At 35.0% G+C, this 27,553-nt stretch overlaps 1 protein-coding gene across 3 annotated transcripts in view; it reads left to right on the top strand.

Moving 5' to 3' along the window:
• Positions 1 to 24,223, top strand: part of MYSM1 (Myb like, SWIRM and MPN domains 1) — a 35,550-nt gene extending 11,327 nt beyond the window's left edge. Inside the window, exons 7-20 of one of the 3 annotated variants that reach the window (XM_045547915.1) lie at positions 1,192 to 1,290; positions 3,187 to 3,950; positions 7,997 to 8,127; positions 9,286 to 9,389; positions 11,011 to 11,088; positions 13,349 to 13,437; positions 15,403 to 15,457; positions 15,791 to 15,841; positions 16,532 to 16,606; positions 17,231 to 17,419; positions 18,117 to 18,249; positions 22,280 to 22,385; positions 22,554 to 22,611; positions 23,615 to 24,223. In XM_045547915.1, coding sequence (XP_045403871.1) covers positions 1,192 to 1,290; positions 3,187 to 3,950; positions 7,997 to 8,127; positions 9,286 to 9,389; positions 11,011 to 11,088; positions 13,349 to 13,437; positions 15,403 to 15,457; positions 15,791 to 15,841; positions 16,532 to 16,606; positions 17,231 to 17,419; positions 18,117 to 18,249; positions 22,280 to 22,385; positions 22,554 to 22,611; positions 23,615 to 23,773 — 2,091 coding nt within the window. In that variant the 3' untranslated portion in view covers positions 23,774 to 24,223. The remainder of the gene's footprint in view (positions 1 to 1,191; positions 1,291 to 3,186; positions 3,951 to 7,996; positions 8,128 to 9,285; positions 9,390 to 11,010; positions 11,089 to 13,348; positions 13,438 to 15,402; positions 15,458 to 15,790; positions 15,842 to 16,531; positions 16,607 to 17,230; positions 17,420 to 18,116; positions 18,250 to 22,279; positions 22,386 to 22,553; positions 22,612 to 23,614) is intronic. The other 2 variants (XM_045547916.1, XM_045547917.1) reach the window with 2 other exon arrangements.
• The last annotated feature ends 3,330 nt before the right edge of the window (positions 24,224 to 27,553 follow it).

Raw genomic sequence — 27,553 nt, forward strand, 5'->3', positions numbered from 1 at the left:
TTGCATGTAACTCATGCACAGAAAACAATATAAAATTATAATAAATTTTTCATTAAATTAGGATCATTTTGCTTTCCAAGTTTTCATTCTAGTTTCGTAGTAAAACATCATGGTTCCAATGAAAAAAAATTTTTTTCTAGTGTGGCAGTCAATATGTTAAATAATTTGTGTAATAATAATTTTCCCAGGAGTACTTTGAGTTTTAAGAAATTGTCCATATATCAGATTTTCTAATGAATATCAGAAATAAGTATATAAATTAAGGTTTATCATTTGAGTCAGATATTTGAAGATGATTTGCTACCATAAGTCATGACTACCTGGCCTCTAAATCTGACCCTGGGTGGGGCCAGCTTACTTCAGTTGTGGCTAGTTTTTTGTTTTTCATAGTTTTAAGAATTCTAAAAAATTGGAATTGTTGAACTACCTTGGGTAGTACAGAGTCTCTTGAGGATATTATAAAAAGTATTTATGTATTAAATGATAGACTTGATACTTAAAAATTCCTTTTAGCTTTCAAATTATGTGTGTTCCTTTCTGTACTTTAGAACACACAGGAGTTCCCTGAAATTCTCAGTTTTTTCCCTCCACAGCTTCAGTGTTAGGAGGTGCACTGCCTTTGATGCCAGAGGGGTGTCGGGAGGCATTAGCTGCAGGTCAGCCTCATTTGTGATTCAATCTTTTAGGTCATTTCACTGTGACATCTGTATAGAGCAAAAGTCTTTGCTATGAGACACGTAATGAATATTGCAAAATACGGAATCTTGGTAAAAACTATATATATTTTGAAATTAGTGTGGAACATGTTCAGTTGATCATATAAATGGAAAATGTAACCTACCTCCCTTTCAGGCACTTATTTCTTTGAAAAAGTTATCTTAGATTTGGAACATCATAATGTGCAATGTGAATTCATATAGTTAGATAATAGAAGTGATAGATCTTCATTTAGATAGCTATTTTTTTAAAGTATTTATAAAATCACTTCAATCGGTTTTTGGTAGTCTAGATTCCAAAAGAAGAATACGGGCTTTGATTTTAAGAGCATAGTCTATATACGAGGCTTCATTGTGTTCTTTAGAAAATAAGTAAAGATGGAGGATTTTTGAGTTTTTTTTTAATGTGGCACTTGCTTAGAATATTCATAAGTAAGTTAATCAAAAGCATTTTTTTTCCATTTTGATAACGTAGGCTAAATTTGGCCGAAGGTGGACCAAAATTGCAAAGCTAATTGGAAGTCGCACTGTTTTACAAGTGAAGAGTTATGCCAGACAGTATTTTAAAAATAAGGTAAGCACAGTATAAATATCATAGTTAATAATGCTAATATTTAGGGTAAATAAAATTAGAGCAGAAATATTTCTTTAAGTCTGGTATTAAAGTTTTATAATGAAACTATTTTATACCTGAGTAGTACTATGCAGATGGTTTATCTTCCAAAATCTCAGAGCATATCTTCAGTGTTTTGAGTGTTGCTATTAAATGGGTATCATGTTATTGCACTTAATATCATAAAGTTAAATAGAAGGACAAAATATTAATTACTCAAAAACATCCTATAAAGCATATTTTATATTCCAAAGAGAAAATCTTAGAGGTCTCATTGTTTCCTCTGGAAAATATCTTTTCTTTTTAAAACATTTGCATGATAGAAACTTCTAAGAATTACTAGAGCTTAGGGGACATAAATGCTATCATGTTTAATAGCAGTGAAATTTTTACAATTGTTATGAAGAATTGTCTGAAATTTTGATAAATTGCAGTATTAAGAAAAGTGTAGTTATGGTCTAGTTCCTTAATCTTTCAAGTAATTTGTACTGTATTCAACCATGTAGTATTGATATTTAGAATTTTTATATATGTTCTGTTTAAGCTCTAGAAACAACTATATAAAATTTGGAAGTATCTTAGATGAAATTTTGTGTTTTCTTTTAATATAATAATGGACCTTAACCCATATACAAGATTTGTCTTAGTGTTAGCTGGCCATAGGTGGTAACTAATGGAATGAATTCATCATACATCAATCTTCGTCTCTCTCTTTTAACCAAACCAAAGCATTTTCAAGGCAGCTCACCAAGGATGAGGTATTAAGGAATAGAATAAAGCTTAACTTGGTTATAGTTATTCCTGTGCTTATCAAACTGGAACATATGGTGTATCTTGGAGTATCAGTTTTACTCAAAGACCTGGGGTAGAAGGATACATTTTTAAGATTATAACAGACATTAGTATATTATGAAATCTAATACAAAATTTCATCTGCATTTTTTAAGATTAAAAGCAGGAGACTTTAAATAAATAGCAAGATTATTAAAGGCTATTTCAGGCTGTATTTCCAAATTCTTTTTCCCTTCTGCTACCCTTTCATTCTCTACATAGTAAGCCAGTTAACCTCAAATGTATGGTCCTGGGATTCTATTGTGGTACAGGTTCTATAAATAATCTCTTTCCAAGAGCTGTCATATCCCTTTGGTATGTCAGTTATTTATAAGACTTTTCAAAAACTTTGTATATAAAGATTTCATTTCAAGTTATATTTGGTCATTGACTTTGATTATCTTTTCCTTGTCACATTGCCAGATACTGATGTCTATAATAGCAGATATGGAAGATAATTTCATGGCTTAAAATATAAGTTCTATAATGTTGGAGCTGTATTAAATGAACCTGTATAAAAATAATTTGTTTCTATTATCCCTGTATTTAAATGAAAAATGGTTTTAGTTTATTAAGTGAAGTTATCCTCAAGTTAAGACTTATTTTAGCGTTATAAGAAATGATCAGCTGAGGCATCAGACATTCTGAGAAATAAGCCTTTATAAATATTTCAATATCTTACAGAATATCTTACTCTGATAGTTATTGGTTTATTCTCTGTGCTTGATCTGAGCCAGATCTCTATTTTTAACATTGAAAAATAAGTAGTAGTTATATATAGGTCATGCTTATTTGAGTAATAAAAATCACCAGGCCATGAATGACTTATTTATTTATAGAAATTTAAAATGGTGATCCTTTACATTTAAAATGCAGTTGTAAACCCCTTTAAGAAAAAGCATATTAAAGGTGTAATATACCGTTAACATGTACTCAGTTTAATAACATTGTATTTATTTTATTTTTTGTGTCAGTGATTAAATTTTAAAATCTTAATATTGGGGTTTTATTCTGATTTTTAATAAGGTAAAATGGGGTCCAGAGAAAGAAGCACCAAATCAGAAGAACAGCAGTAATCCCCAGGTTAAAAATGAAGATAAAGGGACAAAGGCATGGACACCATTATTTTTAAGGGGACGTGCTGATCCCAACTTGAATGCTGTAAAAATTGAAAAATTATCTGATGATGAGGAAGTAGACATCACAGATGAAGTGGATGATTTGTCTTCTCAAACACCCCAGAAGAATTCTAGCAGTGATCTCTTGTTGGACATTCCTAATAATAAAATACATGGAACCAATCAAGGAGAATTTGTTGCTTCTGACAGCCAGGAAGCTCCGTTTTCTAAATCTTCCAGGCACTGTCTTCAGAATGTAAAGCAAGATGAAAAACTTTCAAACTCAGAAATTACATTGTGGACTGAAAAACAGAACAACAGTGACAAACAATCAGTTGAATTAAATGATCAGAAATGTAATAAACTGATTAAAAACTGTAACAAGCATGACGAAAGTGGAATAATAGATGATGCCAGGCAATTGCCTTCTCCAGAGCCTTGTGAAATTCAGAAAGATTTGAGTGATAATGAGATGCTTTTTCATTCTTCTTGCCAATTGGTGGAGGAAAGCCATGAGGAAGAAGAGCTTAAGCCACCAGAACAAGAAGTAGAAATAGATAGAAATATCATTCAAGAAGAAGAAAAACAAGCAATTCCTGAGTTTTTTGAGGGACGCCAAGCTAAAACACCAGAACGCTATTTGAAAATCAGAAATTACATTTTGGATCAATGGTAAGAAAGAATTATATTTTAGATGCTGTTTTAAAAACCTGATTCTCTGAAGTATTTTAATGAGGCCTACGCAGAATTTAGAATTTTGCTAGTGAATCAAGAGAGCTTTCACATATATTATCATTTCAGCAGGCATGATTTAAAATTTCTCGTAGTGAAACTTTTTTGAAAGCTGTGGTAAACATTGTCGTCTATAACTATCATAACCCATCTGTCCATTAGAGGGTTTGGGCCTGGGAAAAAAAGGATAGATAATTGCTTTGTGAAACAATTTCTCAGGACAACATTAGGAAGATATAAATAGAGTACACTACTGCACGAGAAAAGGGAAAATTTCTTTCAGGTTTATGGTATACTTTGAGTACAAAGAAAAAAATTTGGTGACAGAGGAATAACACCATAAAATGTGGCTAGATTGCAGAAACTCTTCTCCTAAATAGCTATCTTAAATGTTTTCAACTTTGAACTTGTGGCATAATGTGCTAATATTTATTTCATCCAGCTTCATCATGGTGCAGGAATTTCTAATATGCGAAGTTTATCCTCTAAATTGTCAGTACCTTTTATTTGAATTATTTATTGGAGGTAGGGAACAAACCAAAAAATTTCCTACCTTACTTGCCTAAATATTCTGAAAGTAACTTGAATTTTTTCTTAATAACTTTATTAAGCCACATTAAACATTCATAATTGCTATTACTGTTTCAGAAGCTATTTAATTATGTAGGACCATCTTTATAGAGAGTTTCCCAGTTCCCTGGAGTGTACCTTCTGGGTCAGGGTGGCATAGTAAAGAATACTTAAAAGGAACAGCTCCTGATATTTACATAGTGCTTTACAGTTTTCAGAAAGCTTTCCTGTATTATCTCATTTAATTCCTTACAACAATCTTGTGAAATAGGAAGGTGGTATTATCTCTATTTGGTAGAAAATGATTCTGAGATCAGGAGAGGTTTAGGGACCTGGCTTTGATTATACAACCAGCCACTGACACATGAAGGACTTCAGTCCAAGTCTTGAGTCTATAAATCACTCTTTTTGATACTCCATGTTGCCTAATCCATGCTATTTAAAAATACTAATTAAATTCAATCTCTGTCGCTGTCTACTTTTGTTTTTGGAAATAAGAGGAGGAATGGCCAAAGTTGAAGGATCTTGAAATAATAACACAAAATGTCTGTATGAATGGTCAGCGTATACTTAATGTTACTTTAATCAATTGTATTTGTTACTTTGAATTTTGGATTCTAAATGAGACAGAATAATTTATATAGGTACTATAAATTGTATGGCAGTATTTCCTAAATCATTTGCCTTGGTTCATGAAACTAGTTAGGTATTGCTGTTTCAATGTGGTGATTTAGCAGCACTGTGTCAAAACGGAAAGAAATGTTTGAACAGGAACTCAAATCTATTCTCTTCAGAAATAGAAGAGAGAGTGATTCAACACCACTGGAGGTGGTGTTAAAAAAAAATAGAAGGAACAGTTAAAGTTTTAAAATAAAAAAAGGCCTGCCACATTTGTTCATAGATAAAATATCCTTTTCATAAAAGCAGATACAATTGACTCCCTGTTTAAGGGAATATTTTTATTAAAAGTAAGTAGTACCATTATTGAATGCCTACCACATACCATGTGCTGTATTTAAATCATTTCCAATCATCTAGACAACCTTGTCCTATTTTGGGGGGGTTTTTTGGGGGGACGGGGTTTGTCTTCATTTTATAGATGAGAAAAATGAGCTTCACAGAGGGCAAGAAACTTGTTTCAGTCCATACTGGGTGAAGATGATTTCAGAGTCTCCAGTCTTGTTATTTTCACACTTCCAATTCAGGGCCTTGTCCCTGACTTTTCACTCTTCCTTGAATGCTCTTCCCTCCCCCTCCCTACCCCAATATTTTGGCAAGTCTTGCTTCCTTGTCTCATTCACATCTACTAAGGAAATTAGAGGTTTCTCTGACCAATTAGAGGCTTCTCTGACCATCGTATCTAAAATACCTCACATATATCCTCCCTCTGATTCTGTCTTCTCTTACCCTGTATTGTATTTTATTCATAGAAAAGTTTACATTTTGGGGGGTCAGACCCTGGGCTGGAAAAAATATATATATTACATTTGTATCTGTGTATTGTCTTCTCTCCCTTCAACCCCCATGATAATGCAGGCAACATGAGGGCAGCCCCCACTCCAACTTTACAGAGGAGGGCACTGAGGCCCAGGGAGGTGGAGAGAGTTTCTGCAGACCAGTCCAGGCACTCTGGCCAAGGCAGTTTTCCCACCTCACTGTCCCCTTCCCTTAACAGGGCTGACAAGGCTTTACAACCCACGTCTCAGCCTCAGCCTCCTTTATTCATTCATTCTCATTTGTCTTGAGTGTGGGGCACAGCTCCAGGCACTGGGAAGGAACATACAGCAAACATAAATAAGCTGGTCGACAGAATGGTCGCAGAACTGTCCTCAGTGCGTGGGGTGGGGGTGCTGGTGCCTCTTTGGTCAGGTGGTCCAGGGAGGCCTCTCTGGGAGGGCGACATTTGATACAGCCTTTTGTCTTGTTTGTTGTTAAATCTCTAGTGCTTAGAACAATACTTGGAATATAGGCACTCTTTTTGTTAGAGGAAAAAGATTGAACATATGAATCATCACTGTTTCATGAACAGACATTTTTTAGAGTTCTTACCGTTTGTTCAGCACTGTGCTAGATTATTGAGTTCTGTTTTGATTTGAGTAATCTTCAGTTACTCAGTTAATCTTCAGTTAAGTCAATTCAGTTTTTCAGACTCCCTGTAGTTTTTGATAGCCATTCTCTTTCCTTCTTTCTTACCTTCATTTTTGCAATTTGTTTCCTTTTCTTTCAAGGCATACTGAAATCTCAAGTTTTCTGTGGAAGTTATGATACCCTCTCACATCACAAATTACTTTTTTTTTTACCTTCTGTTTCAAGCAGCCTATCTATCTAAAATGGTCTGTGGCTGTTTGTCTCACTTTATGCCCTTATTTTTTTGACTTTGTCTTCCTAGCACTGTTGTTACCCAACAACGTAATATGTATTGTTCATTGTCAGGAACTTTACATTATTCATCTCTATATCCCTAGTGCCTAGAATAATGCTTGGTGCATAGGACACAAATATTTGTGGAATAAAATAATGATTGAATAAGAAATACCCAGGTTATATGATATAGCTGAATACATAGTTTATAATATCTATTCTTGAATCCTCATTCTGTAAGCACAAAGAAGTGCTTTAATCACTCTGACCCTCTTGTTTCCTCATTTCTAAAATGGGAATAATAAAATCTACCTTCTAGAATTGTGACGATTGAGAATGTGCAACTCACAGTACAGCATTTGGCGTAAGCACTCAGTAATTTGTTTCTACTAAGTTCTCTATTAGTCTTAAATTTTATATGGTGCTATCTAGCATGGTACATTAAGTATATTCAGTAAATATGTGTTTTATTATATAAGCCTTTTATTTCTTTCATAGTTTTGGGAAGTTTCTTGATTCCTTTGGAATCCCCTATAATGTCTTTCTGTTTTCCACTGAGAGTAAGCACTTAATATTTATTGGCATATGATTAAAAACAAATATAAAACTTTTAAGCATTTACAAGATAGCTAATAATTAAAAGATACCTGTTCAATTAAGAGTAGATAAACCTAAGTAATATATTTAAAATTGGAAAAGTCTCATACTAAATCCTTTCAATGTATTATCAAAGTACCCTTTTTATTTAACGATTCAATTTGGACTTATATGTAAATAAACTTCTAACTTCAAGGTTCTGGAATAACTGGAATCTATTGAATTTAACACTGGGGAAGAAATAATACTAGTAAAAATTACACTATGCTTATATTATTTTTAAATATTACAGAAAAAAGTACACTTGGGTATTATGTATTAGTATTGTGTTTACGCCACATTTACACATTGAAAGGGAGTAAAATTTTAAGATATTTCAAATACTAAAAGTTATCCCCAGAAATCTTTTTTCGTGTTTTTATTTATCCAAAATAATTGTACATCCATCTCTTAATTAGGGAGATATGCAAACCGAAATACTTAAATAAGACCTCAGTACGCCCTGGCCTGAAGAACTGTGGGGATGTTAATTGTATCGGACGGATTCATACATACCTTGAATTGATAGGAGCAATCAACTTTGGATGTGGTAAAAATAAAAACTCAACAACATCTTTTACTTGACCTTTTCTATCCTTATAGCACCTGTTCATTTCTATGATGGTTAGAATTCAAGTAGATTTAGGTATATAGAATTCAGAAACATGCTATAATATTATGGAATAAATGTGTTAATTAAGATTTTGCTGTCAAACAGATTTCTGTTGATTAAACTGTGTTTCCCTTTGACCTACAATGAAAATTCAGGGTGTAATTTTAGGTAATAGAAATAGTTTAAGAATATAATTCTTTGACAGGTAAAATTATTTTGTGAAAACTCTAATAATAGCCCATTTACTTTGCAAATACTGTATTCATGCAAGAAATGCTGTCTAGCAGTGTTTAAATAAAAGAAATAATTTATGAGCCTCTACAGTTAAATGTAATAAAAACGCCAAAATATTTTTCATGGAAGAAAATTTCTTTTACCCCAGTTTCTTTTTTCAGATTTAAAGTTGATGAATATGCATATTTTAAAATGTATTCTACCCTTTTATTGAATTAACATGACACAGACTTTTTAAAGAAAGCTAATAGCCGTTCATAGTTACAAAATAAGATAATTAGAACCTTGTAAACCCATGGTTTAAAAGAGTATATTTTGTATTCTTTGTCTATTATGAAAGTGAGACAGCTAGCCAGAAAATTTTAATCAGATATGATTTTGTTTTATGTAGAAATAGATAAAATTTACAATCTGCGGGGGGGTGGGGGGGGTCTGTCTTTCATTTCAGTGCCTTCGTTTGCCCCAAGGCCATGTACATTGAGACTAGTTTTTCAGGAAAACTAAGGCATTTTAGCTTCCTCTACCACTAAAAGAAAAATGAAGTCATGTTTTCTATATTAGACTGCCAAAATTAGCAAAGTAGACCTAGTAGTCATTTAATCGGAAATTAAACAAATTACCCATTTCCTAAATATTCCATTTTATTGATAATTTTCTTGTAATAATTATATTTTATTTGAGAACTGCTGAGTAGCATATCAAATATATGATTGTGGAATAAGATAAGAGTCATAGAAGCTCAGCTATGGTCAGTGTAGATGTGTCTGCCTATTTAACAAAGGAGGTTCTCAAAATAATAGATGTGGTGGGTTTTTGTTTTGTTTTGTTTTGTTTTCCCCCGTGTTTCCTGAATTCCAATAGAACAGGCTGTATATAATAGGCCACAACCAGTTGATAAAGTACGAATCAGAGACAGAAAAGATGCAGTGGAAGCATACCAACTTGCCCAGCGTCTGCAGTCTATGGTAAGCTCTCATCTCTCTCACTCAATGATCTGTCCATATTACTTCTTACCCTGTTTAGTGAAGCATACCTACTTCTCTTTAGCTGTTTAACAAATGGCCCATTTAGTGGAAAACATGTTTTCTCTTGGATTTCACTGTAGCCATTCACTTTTCTGGCTTCCATTCAATTTCATGTTGATTTGTCAGGAACACAAACTAAAAAACCCTTGGAATTCACTGGCAAACTTACGGAAGCATAATATTTTGCTGAAGTGGTCTTGGGCTGCTTGGTTTTGATTTATAAATTTAATGTGTCTTTTAATACTATACAGTTCGGTTCTCTTTTCTTTTAGTTATTTTTGTTTATTCTTTTAAAATTCTTACCTTAAGAATCAGCTTTTTAGAATAACTAGCTCTTAGCTCTTATTTTTTTAATTCTTGGAGTTAATGAGTTTTATAATATTTTAAAATTCATAAAAGTTATTTAAAAAATAAACGATCCAACAGTTCTCCTATAAGGCAGAGTTTTGTAATATGATCTTGTTCATTTTGCTAATAAATTAGTAATAGGTAAGATAAATGAAAAGAAGGTCTAGATGATCGAGTAGCTAATTTTCTCAGAGTGTTTAGACTGTAAATTGTTTCTACCTAGATTTACTACCTTTAAGAAAGGATGTTTTCAAGTAGAGTTGCTGGAGATGCTGCTAGTCAAACACTGTCCTTTGGCAACTAGTCCATTTTAAAGGCCTTAGTATTGAGGTTTACAAAACTGGATATTAGTAATATAGTCAACTAACTTTGTAATTTTTCATAGTTTATATTAACTAGGCTATCTCCTTTCTGAAGCTGAGATGTGATTATTTTGCTTCTAGTTTTCAATATTATATCTATCTCTTCCTGTGTATTCTTATAAATTTTCTATAGGTGGTTGAAAGGGAAGCCATTTTCTTGGTAATTCTTTTTGGTCTTAAAAATATTTTTGTCCTAGTGTTTTAGCTCCTAAATGATAAAAGGAAATGTAAATTTAAGAAGAAATGCTAGTAAAATACATAAAATGATCACTGATTTTTATTTTTTGAATGGCCTTCCGCTGCCACCACCTAGCACCCTGTCCACCTGCTGCCAGTGCCCCTGCCCTTAGGTCAACATCACTGATTTATTTCTAAGTGGAGTGCTAAACTATTGAACATAAATTAATAAAATTTAGTTAGACATTGCTGATCAGAGATTATACTGTTTAAATAGATACACTGATTCTTAAATAATTGTCTTTTTTATCTTTTTTTTTTTTTTTTGAAGACAGTCTTGCCCTGTCTCCCCAGCGAGAGTGCAGTGGCATCATCATTATTCACTATAGCCTCAAACTCCTGGGCTCAAGCGATCCTGCCTCAGCCTCCCAAATAGCTGGGACTACAAGTATCTGCCACCACACCCAGCTAATTTTTCTTTTTTTTATAGAGGCAGGGCCTTGCTCTTGTTCAGGCTGGTCTCAAACTCCTAACCTCAAGTGGTCCTCTTCCCTTGGCCTCTCAGAGTGCTAGGATTACAGGCGCCTGGCCATCATTTTTGTTTATGTGTTAATGTGCTGTGATTTCTTCATGTTAATCTTGTTATCTTTTGCTTTACTTTAATCTTATAACAGCGCACAAGGAGACGTAGGGTCCGAGACCCCTGGGGAAACTGGTGTGATGCAAGGGACTTGGAAGGACAAACGTTTGAGGTAACTTTGACTTTTCAAATGGCTCGTCCATGAAAACTGTTTTGTAAATATATTTTTGTACATCTTAATGTCATATATATTACACTTGTTTCATACGTTAACGGAAGGCATTGGTGGTATAGTTAACTAGGAGTTTAACTCGTTTCCAAACTTTGATTCCGTCTCCACATTCTTGTCTCTAGCTCAAGAATATCTGCCAGGGTGCCAAGAAATTGATATATTCAATTCATTTTCTTAAACATTTATTGAATGATGTTCTGATAGACAAAATAATTATTCTAAGCACTAGACATAAATTGAATTACAAATATTGAAATGTTATTTCTACTATTAAAAACTATGGGCCTAAGAGGAAACATAGACAGTGAATATGTTTGTGTGTGTGTGTGTATACACACACATGCACATCCGTGTTCTAAATATACAAATTTGTTTGTGAACAACCAGTGTACTAGAAAGGAGGAATGTGGGAATGTGCACATACTGGCTTTGTTATCTGGAGCGATTACTTAATCTTACTGAATTTCATGTTTTTTAATTTATGAAATGTGGATAATAATACCTGCCTTAAAGGATTATTGTAAGAAGTAAATGAGATAAATTATATAAAGGTCCTAAGTACTCAATAAGCCTTGCATGCTCAATAAATGTTAGTTGTCGATCTCTCATCCTTCCCATTTCCTGCCCCCAACCTCACACTTGAGCACTATTCTAAGCATAATAATTATTAATACTAATTCATGGTTCCTTCCCATAAAGGACTTATATTTCTAGTAGGAAAAACAAAACCTAGGCCAGGCGCGGTGGCTCACGCCTGTAATCCTAGCACTCTGGGAGGCCGAGGCGGGTGGATCGCTTGAGGTCAGGAGTTCGAGATTGGCCTGAGCGAGACCTTGTCTCTACTAAAAATAGAAATAAAAATTATCTGGACAACTAAAAATATGTATAGAAAAAATTAGCCGGGCATGGTGGCACATGCCTGTAGTCCCAGCTACTCGGGAGGCTGAGGCAGAAGGATCGCTTGAGCCCAGGAGTTTGAGGTTGCTGTGAGCTAGGCTGACGCCACAGCACTCACTCTAGCCCGGGCAACAAAGTGAGACTCTGTCTCAAAAAAAAAAAAAAAAAAACCTATGGTAAATTCCATAAGGTTGGTCCCAGGAATTAATAAGGCCCCTCCCAAAGGGTTTGATCAGGGAAGGTTTCATAGAACATGTGATGATTGGTTTTTTTGTGTGGATTTTTGTTTTTTGTTTTTTGTTTGTTTGTTTGTTTGTTTTTTGAGACAGAGCCCTGCACCCTGTAGCTCACTGCTACTTGAAACTCCTGGGCTCAAGCGCTCCTCCTCCCTCAGCCTCCTGAGTAGCTGGGATTAATTTTTTTCTACTTTTAGTAGAGACAGGGTCTTGCTCTTGCTCAGGCTGGTCTTGAACTCCTGAGGTCAAGTGATCCTCCTGCCTCTGCCTCCCAAAGTGCTAAGATTAGAGGCATGATCCACCACGCCTGGCCTGGAAGATGTGGTGTTTGATCTGAAGGATCAGTAGAAGAATCTCGAAAAGTAGATGAAAGCATTCCAGGCTGAGGAAGTGGCATAAGCAAAGGTGCAAACATGGGAAAATGCTAGGTATATTCTGAAAGAGATGCATAGTTCATTTGAGCTAGAATGTAGGGTTGTTAGTAGAAATGGAATGAATAGAGATTTACTTTGTTTTATAAACACTTATAAGGGCTTACTATATGTCAGACACTATTGTTAGTATTTTGTAAACACTAACCCATTTAATCTTCACAATAACAACATGGCATTGTTATTACTGTTTTTATTATTATTTCTAAAGATGAGGCAACTAAAACATGAAAGCTTTAGAACTTGCCTAGGGTCACCCAGCTAGTAAATAGCAAAACTAGGCCTTCCATCTCCAGAATCTGTATTCGTAATCATTACTTTGTAATGTCTCTCAGTTGTAAAAGAAAACTTAACACAGTAGACTTTGGTGAGTAGAAATGGGAAATAAAGAGAAAAGACTGGTGATTCTGAGGTTTTCAAGTCTGGATGGCTGGTACCATTGATTGAAATGGATAAGTCTATCTTTTGAAACAATTTTTTAAAAATATTCAGCATTTCTATTAGTAGCAAAAAGAAAACACATCTGTATCAGTTTAGTTTGTCTTGTTCTCACTTGCCCCTAAATTTGGTTTAAAGCACTATTTTTATTAATTCTGCCTCTCAATAGTTGATAGGTTCTTTGGTATTTTGTTTTAGCATCTCTCTGCTGAGGAGTTGGCAAAAAGAAGAGAAGAGGAAAAATGCAGACCTGTTAAATCTTTAAAAGTGTCAAGACCAACAAAAAGGTATAGTGTTATGTTTATAAGTATGATTTTTTTCCAACTTATCACATGGCCAGAAAGTGTATGGAAAAAACACCCCATAGCTACGTTATATTGTTCATATTAAGTTAAAAAAATACTACTAAATTTTTTGAAATTTTTTATTTCACTGATTATCAATTTGTAATCCTTGAATAAACGTTTTAAATTTGTTCAGATTCAGTGAACATAGGATACAACATATTTACAACATGTTGGTCATTTGGTGGTCATTCAACTTTAGACATGGACAGGTAATCTCATGAAATAACTTGATTCTCTGTTTGATTGGTACTAATTGTTAGTAAGCCCAATAATTGCCTATTTCTAGTCCTTTAATTTCCCATTCTCTGTAGCTCCTCAGTAAACATTGACAGCAGTTCATGGTTCTTAAATCCTCTGGGATGTTCTGCTATTTATTTTCTCATCTATCTGGGCCTTTAGTTTCTTTTTAGTTGTGTTGATTAAGTACTTTCTACTTTATAGGTCTTCTTTATTTAACAAATATTTTTGAACATCTATATTTAATATATGTCAGGCAATATTCTTGGGATACAGTGTTAAGCAAAACAAAATATCTGTTCTCTCAGAGCTAACAGTCTCTTTGGTTGAATGGGAACTGAATTATCCTGCTCTTTTCCAGTTGTGTTAACATGAACATATTCCTATGTGCTTTTCTTTCCCTGAACATAGCCTAACAAAACCTTTTTATTGTTCTTAATATATTTCTCAAGCTTTGATTCTTTACTGGTCAAAGACTTTTGAACTTTTCTCTCAGATTTTTTTTTTTTTTTTTTTTGAGACAGAGTCTCATTCTGTTGCCCAGGCTAGAGTGCCATGGCATCAGCCTCGCTCACAGCAACCTCAAACTCCTGGGCTCAAGCAATCCTCCTGCCTCAGCCTCCCGAGTAGCTGGGACTACAGGCGTGCGCCACCATGCCCGGCTAATTTTTCTATGTATATTTTTAGCTGTCCATATAATTTCTTTCTATTTTTAGTAGAGATGAGGTCTTGCTCTTGCTCAGGCTGGTCTCGAACTCCTGAGCTCAAACAATCCACCTGCCTCGGCCTCCCAGAGTGCTAGGATTACAGGCATGAGCCACCGCTCCCGGCCTTCTCTCAGATTTACACATGCTTTTTTATCTAGCCTTGCTTAGGTTTTCTCCTTTTCATCTCTTTTTACTTTTTCATTTTAAAGTAAGAGTTTATCACAGGACTTTCTAATACATTAATTTCTTTAGCAGAACTGTTTGTCATTCATTCATTCAAAAAAATATTTATTGAGTCCCTACTCTAGTGGGCACATTATTGTACTTATAGAAGTGTTTTTGAAAAACTTCCATCTTTCTTGAACTTTCTTTCAGGTCTTATGTCAGGGAATTAGTTACATTTTCATTGAACTTTTTGGAACCCGCTTTTAGTGTAGATCAGTGGTCCCCAATTTTTTTGGCAGCAGGGACCAGTTTCATGAAAGACAATTTTTCCACGGAAGGTGGGGGCAGGGCAGAGGCGGAGCTCAGGCAGTGATGTGATGCAAGTGATGGGGAACAGCTGTAAATATAGATGAAACTTCACTGACTCACCACTGCTCACCTTGTGCTGTTTGACCTGGTTCCTGACTGGCCACAAAGTCGTACCTGGTCTGTGGGCTGGGGGTTGGGGACCTCAGGTGTGGAACATGTATTTGGTGGTTTCTCTTTGGATGTTAAAGGAAATTAAGACAACAGAATAACTTTCTCTCAGTTCCTAGTTTGTTTTGTTTTGTAAAAACAGTGCTTCATTTGAAAGGGTTGATGGAATGTCCTAAGAAGTTATCTTAGTTTAATGTTTTTCTCATTCAAACAGAATTTGGGTTTAGGTTATTGATACATGTTTTCAAATTTGTGAATAAATGTTATTTTCTTAATCTTACTGAGATTATATTAAAAATGATTTTTTTTTCTTTTTTAGCTCATTTGATCCCTTCCAGCTGATACCTTGTAATTTTTTCAGTGAAGAAAAGCAGGTACTATTTATGTATTAATGAATGACCATAAAAAGTGCCCATTGCTGTCAGACAGGAAACATTTATCTCTATATGTGCAAGATATATATATGTGAAAAGGTTGGATGAGGCCAGGAATATTAAGGGTCAGATGAGTGATACAGATGGAAAATGAGAGACTTTCTCCCTACTGGGGTTTTGAATGGTAATTTTTAAAAGTCCAGTTTGCTCTGAGCCTTGATTAGTGCTAACAGTTTGGTGGGGTAGTTAAAGGAGAAAAGGGTGGACATTTCATTTGGGGAGAATAAAATCTCTATTTTTATGCTCCCCCACTTTTTTTTTTTTATATTTCAGGAGCCATTTCAGGTGAAAGTGGCTTCAGAAGCACTTTTAATAATGGATTTGGTAAGGATAATCTATTGTGTTTACTTAGTTATTCTGATTTTTATTTTTGTGTATTTTTATTGCAGGCATAAGACAGAGTATGGAAGACGGGTATTTTGGATCTTAACTATCCTCTTTTACAAGGAATCTAAAAATAAATCTTTTCTTTTGGAGAAAAGCCAAACAATTGCATGTTTCCATATTTTAGAGAAAATAAATTAATGTGAGTTTTTGCAGACTGTTTATCATCATTAACCTTATTTTCATTTCCTAATATCTTGTGTCTGCTGCCTTTTAGATCACCGAAACAAAGCCCAAGTCCTGTAATTAGGAGATTCCTTGTTTGCACTCAATTTCCCATACCTCCAACAGTTTTGTGTTCCTTTGTGATGTTTTCCTGTAGAGGGACTCAGTGATTTTTACTTTTTATCCTTATACCTCTCTTGAACAGGGAGAGCAAATGGTGTTTTCAGTTTGTGAGTGAAAAGGTAGAGTCTGGGAGTGTTGTAGTGTTCGGTTGAAAGCTTCTCAGCCAGCAGTGAAGATAGACCTGAAATCTTAGCATGTAATTTTTCTCGTGTGCTACTTAATTTTAGAAAAGCATAATTACCATACTTGTAAATGACTCTCGTATAATAAGTGAGTTTTATTTTGGTTTTTTGTCAGGTGAGTTTGTGCATTTGGGCTAAGTGTGTCTTGTATTTCTTTTAGCATGCTCATGTTTCTATGGCAGAAGTGATTGGTCTGTTAGGAGGAAGATACTCAGAAGTTGATAAAATAGTTGAAGTAAGTTAAGTTCTCTCTTTTAAAAAAAATGTTTTAATTATTATTTAGTCCTGCTTTCATACCAAATATTTTTATAAAATTCAATGAGTATAATTAAAATATAGACTTTCCTTATGATACGTGTGAGAATATGCAAATGTAGCAAGCTATAAATTCCCAGAAGTGACTTAAAATTCCATATACTGAGCACCTGTTTCTTTTTACCACCAAGAGAGAACACTGCCAGGCCTTGGCTCCTCATTACCTTTACCAACAAAAAGCAATACCTCCTAAGAGGCCAGAACTATGTACTAACACTTGTAGTTGAAAGTTAGTATACATCATTCTGTTGCAGTTATTGTCATAAGTAATAGAAGTCATTGAAAAAACAGGTATGTGAGCTGACCTGGAAAACTAACAATTATTATGACTGTGTTTGGGTAGAAAAAGGCATGCTGAGTTCCTAGCATACAATCATACTTTTGGAATATAAGTCATTTGCAAGTTACAGGCTGCCTACGATGTAGTCAAATAAAAGTCTTGGCCTTAAAAAATTTCTGTTTCTATGTATGAAAGAATTGAAACATTAAAATAATAGAATTAACAAGATTTTGGTATAATCATATGAGAATCAATCCATCTTAGGTCTGTGCAGCAGAACCATGTAACAGTCTGAGTACAGGGCTACAGTGCGAAATGGATCCTGTATCACAAACACAGGCCTCAGAAACCTTGGCTGTTAGAGGCTACAGTGTTATTGGATGGTATCATTCTCATCCTGCGTTTGACCCTAATCCTTCCTTACGAGATATTGATACACAAGCCAAATATCAGGTATGTTTATAGGTATTATGTGTGTATATTCTGTAAGTGATTGCACATCTACCACACCCCCATTGCTTTCTATTAAATAAACTTTTAACATTTTTAGTATTGAATTTCTAATATTCTTTATATGTGGGGTTTTGAAAGAACTTGCCTTTTTTTCTGATTGCAAGAGTAATGGCCTCGTTTAAGGTCATTATTAACTAACTCTATTTTTAAATACTCTCAGAGCCTTTAAAAATTGATGGGAAAGACCAGGAAAAGGACTAGGGATAACTGAAATAATTAGAAACAGAATATATTTTTCATCTCTGAAAAAAAGTTTTCTTTTATTCTCTGATTTTATGTTTGATACGTGAATGTTTTTGCTATAGGCAGCTATTTGTACATTATTACCGTTTGATAAGTATTACAGCTATAGGACAGTGAATATGATTAGTAAATATATTCACGGCAAATGTAGGTTTTGCAGGCCACGTGATTGTTTTTTTACAGGTCATTGGGTTGAACACATATTGGCCTGAAAAATTTACAGTGTGAAATGAGTATAGAAGGCATTTCCTTTAGTTGTTGTTAGGATGTGAAGTTTTTAATGTACCTTTTTGTTTCACTTTCCCCCATTAGATGTCTAAAATGTTAGTATGGATAAATACTGACTTTTAAATTTATATAGTTGAAACTAATTATACTTTTCTTGTAATTGTAGAGTTACTTCTCCAGAGGAGGTGCAAAGTTCATTGGAATGATTGTTAGTCCCTATAATCGAAACAATCCCTTACCGTATTCTCAGATTACCTGCCTGGTTATAAGTGAGGAAATTAGCCCAGATGGCTCCTATCGTAAGTTTTCAACAAAAATAACTTCATCCTATTTCTGCCCTCATTTCTTTGAGTTTTACAAATCAGAGAATTTACAACTATTCACAAGTATTTAATGGAAAAGTTTATACCCTCAACTAAGGAATTTCTGTTTGGGTGTCACCTAGTACAGCCACCCTCTTCCCTTTCATAATATCCTGCTATATTCAGGTCTCCACTGTGTTATCATGGCCACTGGGCAAAAGAATTAAAACATGGAGAAAAGTTAGGGCCAAGCAGTGTGTATGCTAGGCACTGCAATAAACAGAACAGTCTCTTTTCTCATGAAAATTTTTTATAAATGCAAACTGGCTTTCTCTGTGATGGGATACAAATGAAAAAAAAAAGACCACCAGCTCTCCATCACCTCCCAGTTTAAGATCATTATTAATTAACTCTATTTTTGTATCTCTTAGTTCCCATTCTACTTCAAGAAAGAATTAGGTTGGCGTAGCCCATCATCTGACTTGGTTGTTCTGAGGTTTATGTCCACTTGTGGTCCAATCATTTCTGGCTGGATAGGGAATTAGTATATCCATCTAGGAAAAGGAAGGGAGGTGGATAGAAAGGAAATGATTGGAAGAAACAGTAAGCATCTCCAGGATATTTATTCTCTCCTCTCTATCCTTACTACCACTGTTATAGTTCAGGTACTCTTCTGGACACTGTTACTGCAGTTACCACATTGTACTCTTGCCCATTAGATGCATGAGCTCTTTGTAGGTAGATACTATATTATATTTGTTTTTCTATCCTATTTCTAGCACAAGGTCTGGTATAAAGTAGGTACTAAATGAATGTTTGTTTAATAAATGATTTTTCTTCATTCTTAATGATCTCACTTGGATGCCTTCTATTTGGTAAAGACTTCCAGCACTACCCGGATGGTATTTGTTATTAGTTGCTCAATTCTTTGTGCATTTGCAATGTTGTTTTTCTGCTTTCATAGTTGCTTTTGTCATTTAATGTAATTTGTCTACTTAGCAAGTTGTGTTAAACTGAGCACCTGAAGAGCAGGAACTATGTTTTGGTCTTAGTTGTCTTTGTGTCCTCAGTATCACCTAATCAATTGCCTTGCATCTAGGAAGTGGCTAACACTCTGTGGGTTTTTATTGAATGGATAAAACTGGCATTAGCTTTAGTCCAGAATGTACATTTTGACTATAGCACATAATATACATTATTCTTTGACATTGTATAATTTTGTAAAATGAAGAATCACAATTAACTTGTTCTTACTTTAAATCATTTCTTAATCTCACAGTCTGCTAGATTTTGGTAGTGAGCCTCTACTCTGATTTGACTTTAAGTTTAAATTCACTAGAATTACATGAAATTTGAAATGTAGTTTTTGGAATTCTACTTCTGGCCAAAATGAAGTAATAAGGACCTGTCTGAAACAACCAAAACACTGGATGAAATATATATAAAATAATGGTATTTAGGACACAGCATCAGGCAGCAAAGGGATGTGATCGCCAAGAGATGGGAAATGAAGGACGTGAGCCAAAATTTCCCTAGCTTACTGACTGAAGGGAGTTTCCAGGTAAGACACAGGAGGATGAAGTCACCCAAAGCTTGGCAGACTTTCTGAGGTGATGGAGGTGAAGAGACTAAGAAGACGGAGGCAGCTAAATTTACAGAACAGAGCCCCAGAGAACAGAAAGCTGAGTAATAGAGAGCGAACTCTGGAGATAAGTAGAAGTTACCCCTCGAGTATTTAGCAAAATATATACCAGCACATGCATGTGAAGAAACTAGCTCAGGCAGGGGAAAGAACCACTTGAAAGGATTGGAGGGAACCGTACACGATGCTCATGTGAGCTACCATTGGACAGCAGCACAAGGTATTCTGTGTTACCGTCATTGCAGAAAACTCTGTTGAACAGAGCTGCCTTATAAATGACTGTCTGCTGTTAACACTGTGTATCAGATCTCAATCCTTTAGTCCTTTGCTCCTCATAGAAATCCTCTGGTACAAGAATTAAGGTTTATTAGAAGCCATGGTGTACCTTGTACTACAGTATTTTTAATTCAGGTCCTATATTTAAAATATCTCTAATAGTTAAGTGTTTTCTGTACAGGCAGGAAGTACACTTAATGATTAATTTTCTTCTGATATTTTAGTGGATAAAAATATTCTGTATAAAAGGAAACTTTTACTGACTTTATTGCCTTTTTTTAACTTAGAGAAGTATTCTTAATCATACCAAAGAGAACTGTATGTAGTTTGTGTGTGTTTTTCTGTGTTTTTCATCAGCACAGACTGCAAATGCATTATTTTCTTTGCTTTGTTTCTATTTTCAACTTTCATTAAGAGTAGGAGTCACTCAATTGGATTCAGATCCTAGTTGTAACATTTATTGGTTATTACCTTGGGCAGATTACTCTTTCATTCTCCTTTGCTACATCTGTAAAATGAGAAAAAATTACTAAATACCTTGCTTACAGGGTGGTAGTTACAGGGACTGTCAGTAATGTGTGTAAAGTGTTTAGCAAATAATAGGTTTCAATACGTAGTTACGATTAGAGCCAGTATCTGTGCTTCATAGGTAATCAAAACATGTCAAGTAAGTGATTTTTATCACCAAAAGGAGTTTGCTTAGTGTCCCTTGTACTACATAATGTGTCACTCTTCGTAAGTTTTTGGAGGAGAGGAGAATTGAGAAATGAAATGAAAAAGATCAGTCATCATCAGGATTGCTGTCTCCTTCCCTCCCAAACACCTGAAAACATGAAAAAAAAAATGCCTTTTTAGAGCTTGATAACTAACCTATGCTTTGTTTCATTGTGAGGAAAGATACTTATGGTTCCCTCCCCCCCCCCTTTTTTTTTCCCCTTTGCCTTCTGATTTGCTGGCATTTTTTTACTTGAAAACGCTTAGTATGGCAAAAACCTGATTGTAAAAAGTTAAGAGGACAAACTCTCAAACCAGACTGCCTAGGTTCAAATCCTGCCTCTACCTCTTCTATTATGATCACTAACAGGCTAACCATTCTGTGACTCGGGGCCATAATACAAAAAAAATGAGGACAATAGTGGTAGCTACTTCATTTATTAATAAGTGATTTCACATATGTAAAGCACCTAAAGCCTGGCACACATTATGTTATTATGATTGGCCTTTGGTAATGAATCAGCTGAGCTTTTCTTTTAATACACTGTAGATACATTTACCTGGAGATCTTGAAGGTTATGTGAGAAATTGTTAAAGTGGCTGATTGTTTGGTTTTTTTTTTTTCCTTTCCAGCTATATGTATGATGCCTACTCCTTGGGCTCCTTTCCTTCAGAGTTTAGCGTGATAGCTTTGACTCAAGTGCAGTTGCCACCTTCCCAGTTAGTCTTATTCCCTGTCGAGTCTTAGATTAGCCCCTCTAGGAAGGTGGAATGAGTATGGGCTCAGAAGTCAGGCAGACCTGCCAGTATTTAACATCCAAACTCTGCCACTTTGCCAACCTGAGCACATTATTTAACCTGTCTCAGCTTCAGTTTTCTCATCTGTAAAATAGGAATAATTATGCCTACCTTATGGCATTGTTGTAAGCTTAATAACCTGTGTTTTATTAAAAAAAGCAAAACCCCCCCCAAAAAAACCTTATCACTAGGAGGATGGTATTATAATATGTCTTGGTTTGCCTATGACAGTCTCAATTTAAGCCTGTGGTTCTGGCATAATTATTAATATTGCTTCCTTTCTCTGAACAAGTCTCTTGGTTTGGGTGGCAAATATATGATCATCCTACCTCTCAGTGCCTTGCTTAGAATTCTCATACAAATGGCACTTTTACTTTTCTTTATTATTATTAATAGCTTGGCATTAATACGCTTGGTAGACCAAATACAGTCAGGCAATAAATATTTAATGAATACCCACTACGTTTAAAGTGCTCTTCAGCTGGTCTGCCAAGTTGTAGTTGTAAAAACGCTGAAGGGAATTTTAAGTATGATTAAAAGGAGATTGGAGATTTAAGAAATAGTTGATGAAAATGTGCTTTTTTTATGGTTTTCTAGGCTTACCTTACAAATTTGAAGTACAGCAGATGTTAGAAGAACCTCGGTGGGAATTAGTGTTTGAAAAGACAAGATGGATAATAGAAAAATACAGGCTGTCCCATAGGTATGTGCTGAGTTTGAGATGGTTGCACATCTGCAGTGTTTCTCATTAAATTATGTTTCTGAGAAAACCCAAATTAAATATAAAATTGTGATGTATGGCATCAGTGATAGTTTATTACAAAACTGATTAGTTTGTTTCATCAGTTTGTTTTCATATTTCTTCCTACAGCAGGGTCCCCATGGATAAAATCTTTCGCCGGGATTCTGACCTGACTTGTTTGCAGAAAGTAAGCTGCCTTCATTTTAATTGGATCCATTGTTCACAGATGCTAAAGCTATTCATCTTGATGTGTTTTCCCATGGTGCCTAATGCTTTGTGAATAATTTTCTGTATATTTCTTTTATTGCTTTTTCCTTTCTAAAATTAATTTCTAGGAGATAATTAGTAATGTGTTTGTTGCCCACGCTTGCACATAGAAAAAATACTATTTTAGAATAAATTTGTCAGTGTTGGCAGATAAATTTCTTAGCAGATTATTATTATACACAATAGAGAACATTTTTCTCATTTTATTCAAAAGTACCATGTTTCCATCTCAACCTTAACAATTAATCATTTTTAAGAATGATAGTATAAATCTAACAATTAAATTTAAATGGTCATTTTATTTAACTTTCTAGTAGAAAATAAGAGTTTTGAATTCTTTTATTTCACTTTTATTTTTGCTTCTGTAATGAGTTAAGACTAGTAGACTGGCAACATTTGTCTTGTAGCAATTTAGGAATAGAAAGTTTAAACATATTAGGTTTCTTTTTAATATTTTTTACTCCTTTCTGTCACATCCACTTTTTTATGTGTGCTGTTGAAAAGATTATATGCACATTTCTAAGAAAAGACTCTTGGCATGCTAATTTTGAAATGGTAGAGTCCTGTATTTGTATGTATGTAGATTTTTTTGTATATATAGTATTATTTTGCTCTGTAAATGTAACTACTTAAAAAAGGCATAAAGTCACAAATTTGCCCAAAGTAGAAAGCATCATATATATAATCTCAGTTTTGTCTTATGTAAAATGATAAAAGAACTAAACTGTGTTCCTCAACAGTGGTTTCCTACATTCCAGTTGTATGATTATTGAACAAGTTAATCTTCAACCATGTTTAGGGAGAGTGTGTTTTGCTTGAGTATTAGGAAATGTGAGGTTTGGAAAGGGATGAAGTAGTGATGGTAATGCAAACCTTATTATGCTTTTTATGTACTTAAATATAGAACTTTTCTTTTCAACTAGCTTTTGGAGTGTCTGAGGAAAACTCTGAGCAAAGTGACCAATTGCTTCATTGCTGAAGAATTCCTGACTCAAATAGAAAATTTATTCCTTTCTAATTATAAAAGCAAGCAAGTGAATGGAGTGCCTGAAGAAAACTGTACAAAGGAATTGTTAATGTGATTATTTTAAAGTGAGACATTTTAATCTTGACATAATAGATCCTGCTTTCAAAGTTAGAACCTTGAAATTATTGTAATTTAGTGAACAGTGGCACAGCTTTGGTATTTTTTTCTCTAGTTTACAAAATCCAGGCTTTGCCACGTGTAAATCTTGTGAAAAGGAAGACATGTGGTCTTGTTTTCATATTATCAGAGTGTTCTGTAAACCAGGGTCCACCGCAGTGTTCCAGTCCTTTATTAAGCAATGCTGTGAATCTTGGGAGGGTGGTCTGCTTTACTTTTGTATTCAGCTTGACAAGTAGAATATGTCTCTAAGTCTTATTTCTTCTCTGAACTAGCCATTTATGTTCCACTTTAGTATTCATATCTCATTTAGAAGCACTTCTGGCCAGGTGCAGTGGCTCATGCCTGTAATCCCCAACACTTTGGGAGGTTGAGGCCAGGAGTTGGAGAACAGCCTACACAACATAGAGAGACCCCATCTCTACAAAAAATTTTTTTAAAAATTAGCCAGGCATGGTGGTACATGCCTGTAGTCCCAACTACTCAGGAGGCTGAGGCAGGAGAATCGCTTAAGCCCAGTAGTTCAAGGTTATAGTGAGCTATGATTGTGTTACTGCACTCCAGCCTGGGCAACAGAACGAGACTCTGTCTCTAAAAAAAAATTTTTTTTAAATAAAAATGTAATGGAAAAAAACAAGCACTTCCACTCTCTCCGTATGTTCTGATGAGATTTGTTTATGGTTGCAAATGAGATATGGATGGGTGATCACGAGATAAAATCAATATGGCTGAGAACTACTCATTAGTAAATCTAACAATATGCTATAGGGGGCCAGGAGGCATGAGGAGAAAATCTTAAAAACAGAGGAGAGACCTAAAGGAGAGAATCAAATTACCAGTTTTTAGTCATAGATAATTTGTTTCCATTTTATTTTATAGCCACAATACTACAAGATAGGCCATTTTCTCAGATATCTGAAATGTTTTTTATGGATTTCACATACATAAAATAATTAGCTTCAACTATATGTCCATTTACATCAGTGTTCTGTGATAAAACCTCGTTTAACTGGAACATGGGTAATCATAATCCTTGAACTGTATTTTTTTTTTCCCACTACTTACTATTAGGAGAAAGAGGCAAATTACAATAAAGCTTGAATAAATCAGAGATTTAATTTTTTTAAAGTAGTAATTCAAGGGTGTAAATTTTATGACTTAGTATTACTTTCCAAGCTCAGGTCTGTGATTCTGTGAAAAGCAGTAATTCATTCCTTTGTACTCTTCTTCCTTTTGACCTATTTCTTCATTGTGAATTGGGAAACAGATGCTAGAAAGTAGTGTTTATTAGCTTTCTTGATTGACATTTCCCTATAATATTGATGAATTTGGGTGATGGAAAGTCATGAAATTGTTAAAAGTTCTGTTCTCAATTCTGGGTCTTCCTGCATGTCAATGGCTAACCATATTTGCTAACCTAAGCCATACTGTGAGAAAGTCAAAAATGATAATTCTCAGTGTAGAGCCTTGAGAGCACAATTTTTAAAATGTTTACTATTTTTTTCTGACTGTAGAGTACATTTATCTTATAAGATATATTTAAAAATATAGAGAAGTATAAAGTACAAATATCTCAATCTTACTATCTATAAAACTACGGTTAATGTATTACTATAAATCCTTTCCCATTTATTTTTACAGTATAATTTTAATACATTAAAATTTATTTTTTCCCCTCCTGCCCCATTCATTCTTCTTGCTTTCCTTTTCTTTTGTCATATTCTTAAAATATTTTTGCACCTGTAGTACCCACATTCCTGGCACTGCCAATCTTAGGCTACTGAGGGCATTGGAGCCAGGGCCTTGGAGAAGCACAGAGGAAATTTTGAACTGAGTGGGGGTATAATACAGGAAGTTCAGGAGGCAGAGTCTCAAAGGAAAACCTACCTGTAATAATGTTTACAGAAAATGGAGAAAGGACTTGAAAACATCCAAGTCTTTTCATCCTGATTCTGTTCGTATTTTTTGCACAATAGCTATAAAATAATGAGCTTAAATTTTTTCTTTCTGGGTTGTCTAGTGGAAATTGACACTAGTACTTCCATAATATTAGACTTAGCTTTCTTTAAAAATCTAATTCCAAAGTAACACTCAAAAACAGAAAAATCAGGGCCGGGCATGGTGGCTCATGCCTGTAATCCTAGCACTCTGGGAGGTGGGAGGATGGCTTGAGGCCAGGAGTTTCAGACCAGCCTGAGCAAGAGTGATACCCTGTCTCTACTAAAAATAGAAAAATTAGCCAGGGCATCGCGGTGCATACCTGTGGTTGTAGCTACTTGGGAGGCTGAGGCAGGAGGATTGCTTGAGCCCAGGAGTTTGAAGTTGCAGTGAGTTATGATGATGCCACCATACTCTACCCAGGGCAACAAAGCAAGACTCTGTCTCAAAAAAAAAAAGAAAAAAAAAAAAAAACAGAAAAAAAATCAGTGAAACAAGATCTGTAAGATCACACTCTTTCCCCTTCCATTATTTTAGCTTTGAATGATTCTCCTTCAATTCCTTTTGAAATGACCCTCACTTTCCTTTCCTATAATTGATTTGACTCTGTATTTAGAGCTGCATTAGGATTTTCATGGGCCCTAGGTACTTTTTGCCTTCTTGGAACCCCTAATTCCATACAAAATTTAAAACTACATTTTACAATTGCGTTTGTATAAAATGAATTTATTAATATTTTAGATTAAAATGTTTTTGTTCAGTCTGAAAGTTCACCTTTTTCTTATGAGGATAAAAGAAATTAAAACATTTGTGTGGGTCTCTAAAATATACTGTGGGCCTCAGGCACTGTGCCTAATGGATAAGTTGGCCCTGCCTGTATTCCAAAGGGTACCACAGGAAAAACAGCAGTCACTTCTCTTTCCTGCCCCCACTACCATAAACCCTAGGGTATCCTTTGCCATTCCTTCCAAGAGCACTGCAGTTCCCACTGTCACAGATCTATAGACATGAACTTCATTCCTTCCTGACCTGACCAAAACTCAGGAGAATTGCTTGGGACCATTCCTCCCCCCAGAAAGATAGGAGGCAGTGGTTAATTTTCATCTTCACATGGATAGTTTTGTCCTGGTCCTTAATTAATAGTTTTAATACTTATGCCACACTTCAAAGGGGAACATCCTACTGCCTTTCTTTGCTCCACATTTCCCTCAAACCTCTTCCTTTATCCTCAATCCCTCTACTTCTTACCTCTCAGGATATAGGTACAGGATCATTCATCCTATCATTTATTGAAAGCTGGGCCTATAGAATAGAGATGAAGACATCCATTCATACATATTACCCTGAAACTGGTAAATGCTGCCTTCAGCCTCTCCATAACTTCCCCTGCCCCGTCCCCAGGAGTGGGGTGAGGTCCGTGACATGCAGACGGTATGCGTAGTCAGCCTGTGCAGCTCTCTGGGCAGCGGAGGAGACTCTGGTCTCCACATGCTAGCCTGAGCAGGCCTTGTGCTCTTTAGTTTACCTTCTTCCTATTTCTCCTGCTGAGTCTGACAGGTTGAGCCAGAGGACCTGGAGGAACTGACACAGTCAGGATGGCCTAGGATTGATGCTCTGTCCTATGCCAGCAGAAGAGCCATATCACACCTGACCACCTGAATTGAAGCCACTAAGCTGAAAGTCAGCAAGAGGCACCAGTTGATATTAATAGAATTCTCAGTAGAAATTAATTTGGAGTTCCCAAATTTTATTTTTTTTCACCTATACTCTCCTCTACCAA

Source organism: Lemur catta, chromosome 3 (assembly GCF_020740605.2).
Source record: "Lemur catta isolate mLemCat1 chromosome 3, mLemCat1.pri, whole genome shotgun sequence".
NCBI classification, from domain to species: Eukaryota; Metazoa; Chordata; class Mammalia; order Primates; family Lemuridae; genus Lemur; species Lemur catta.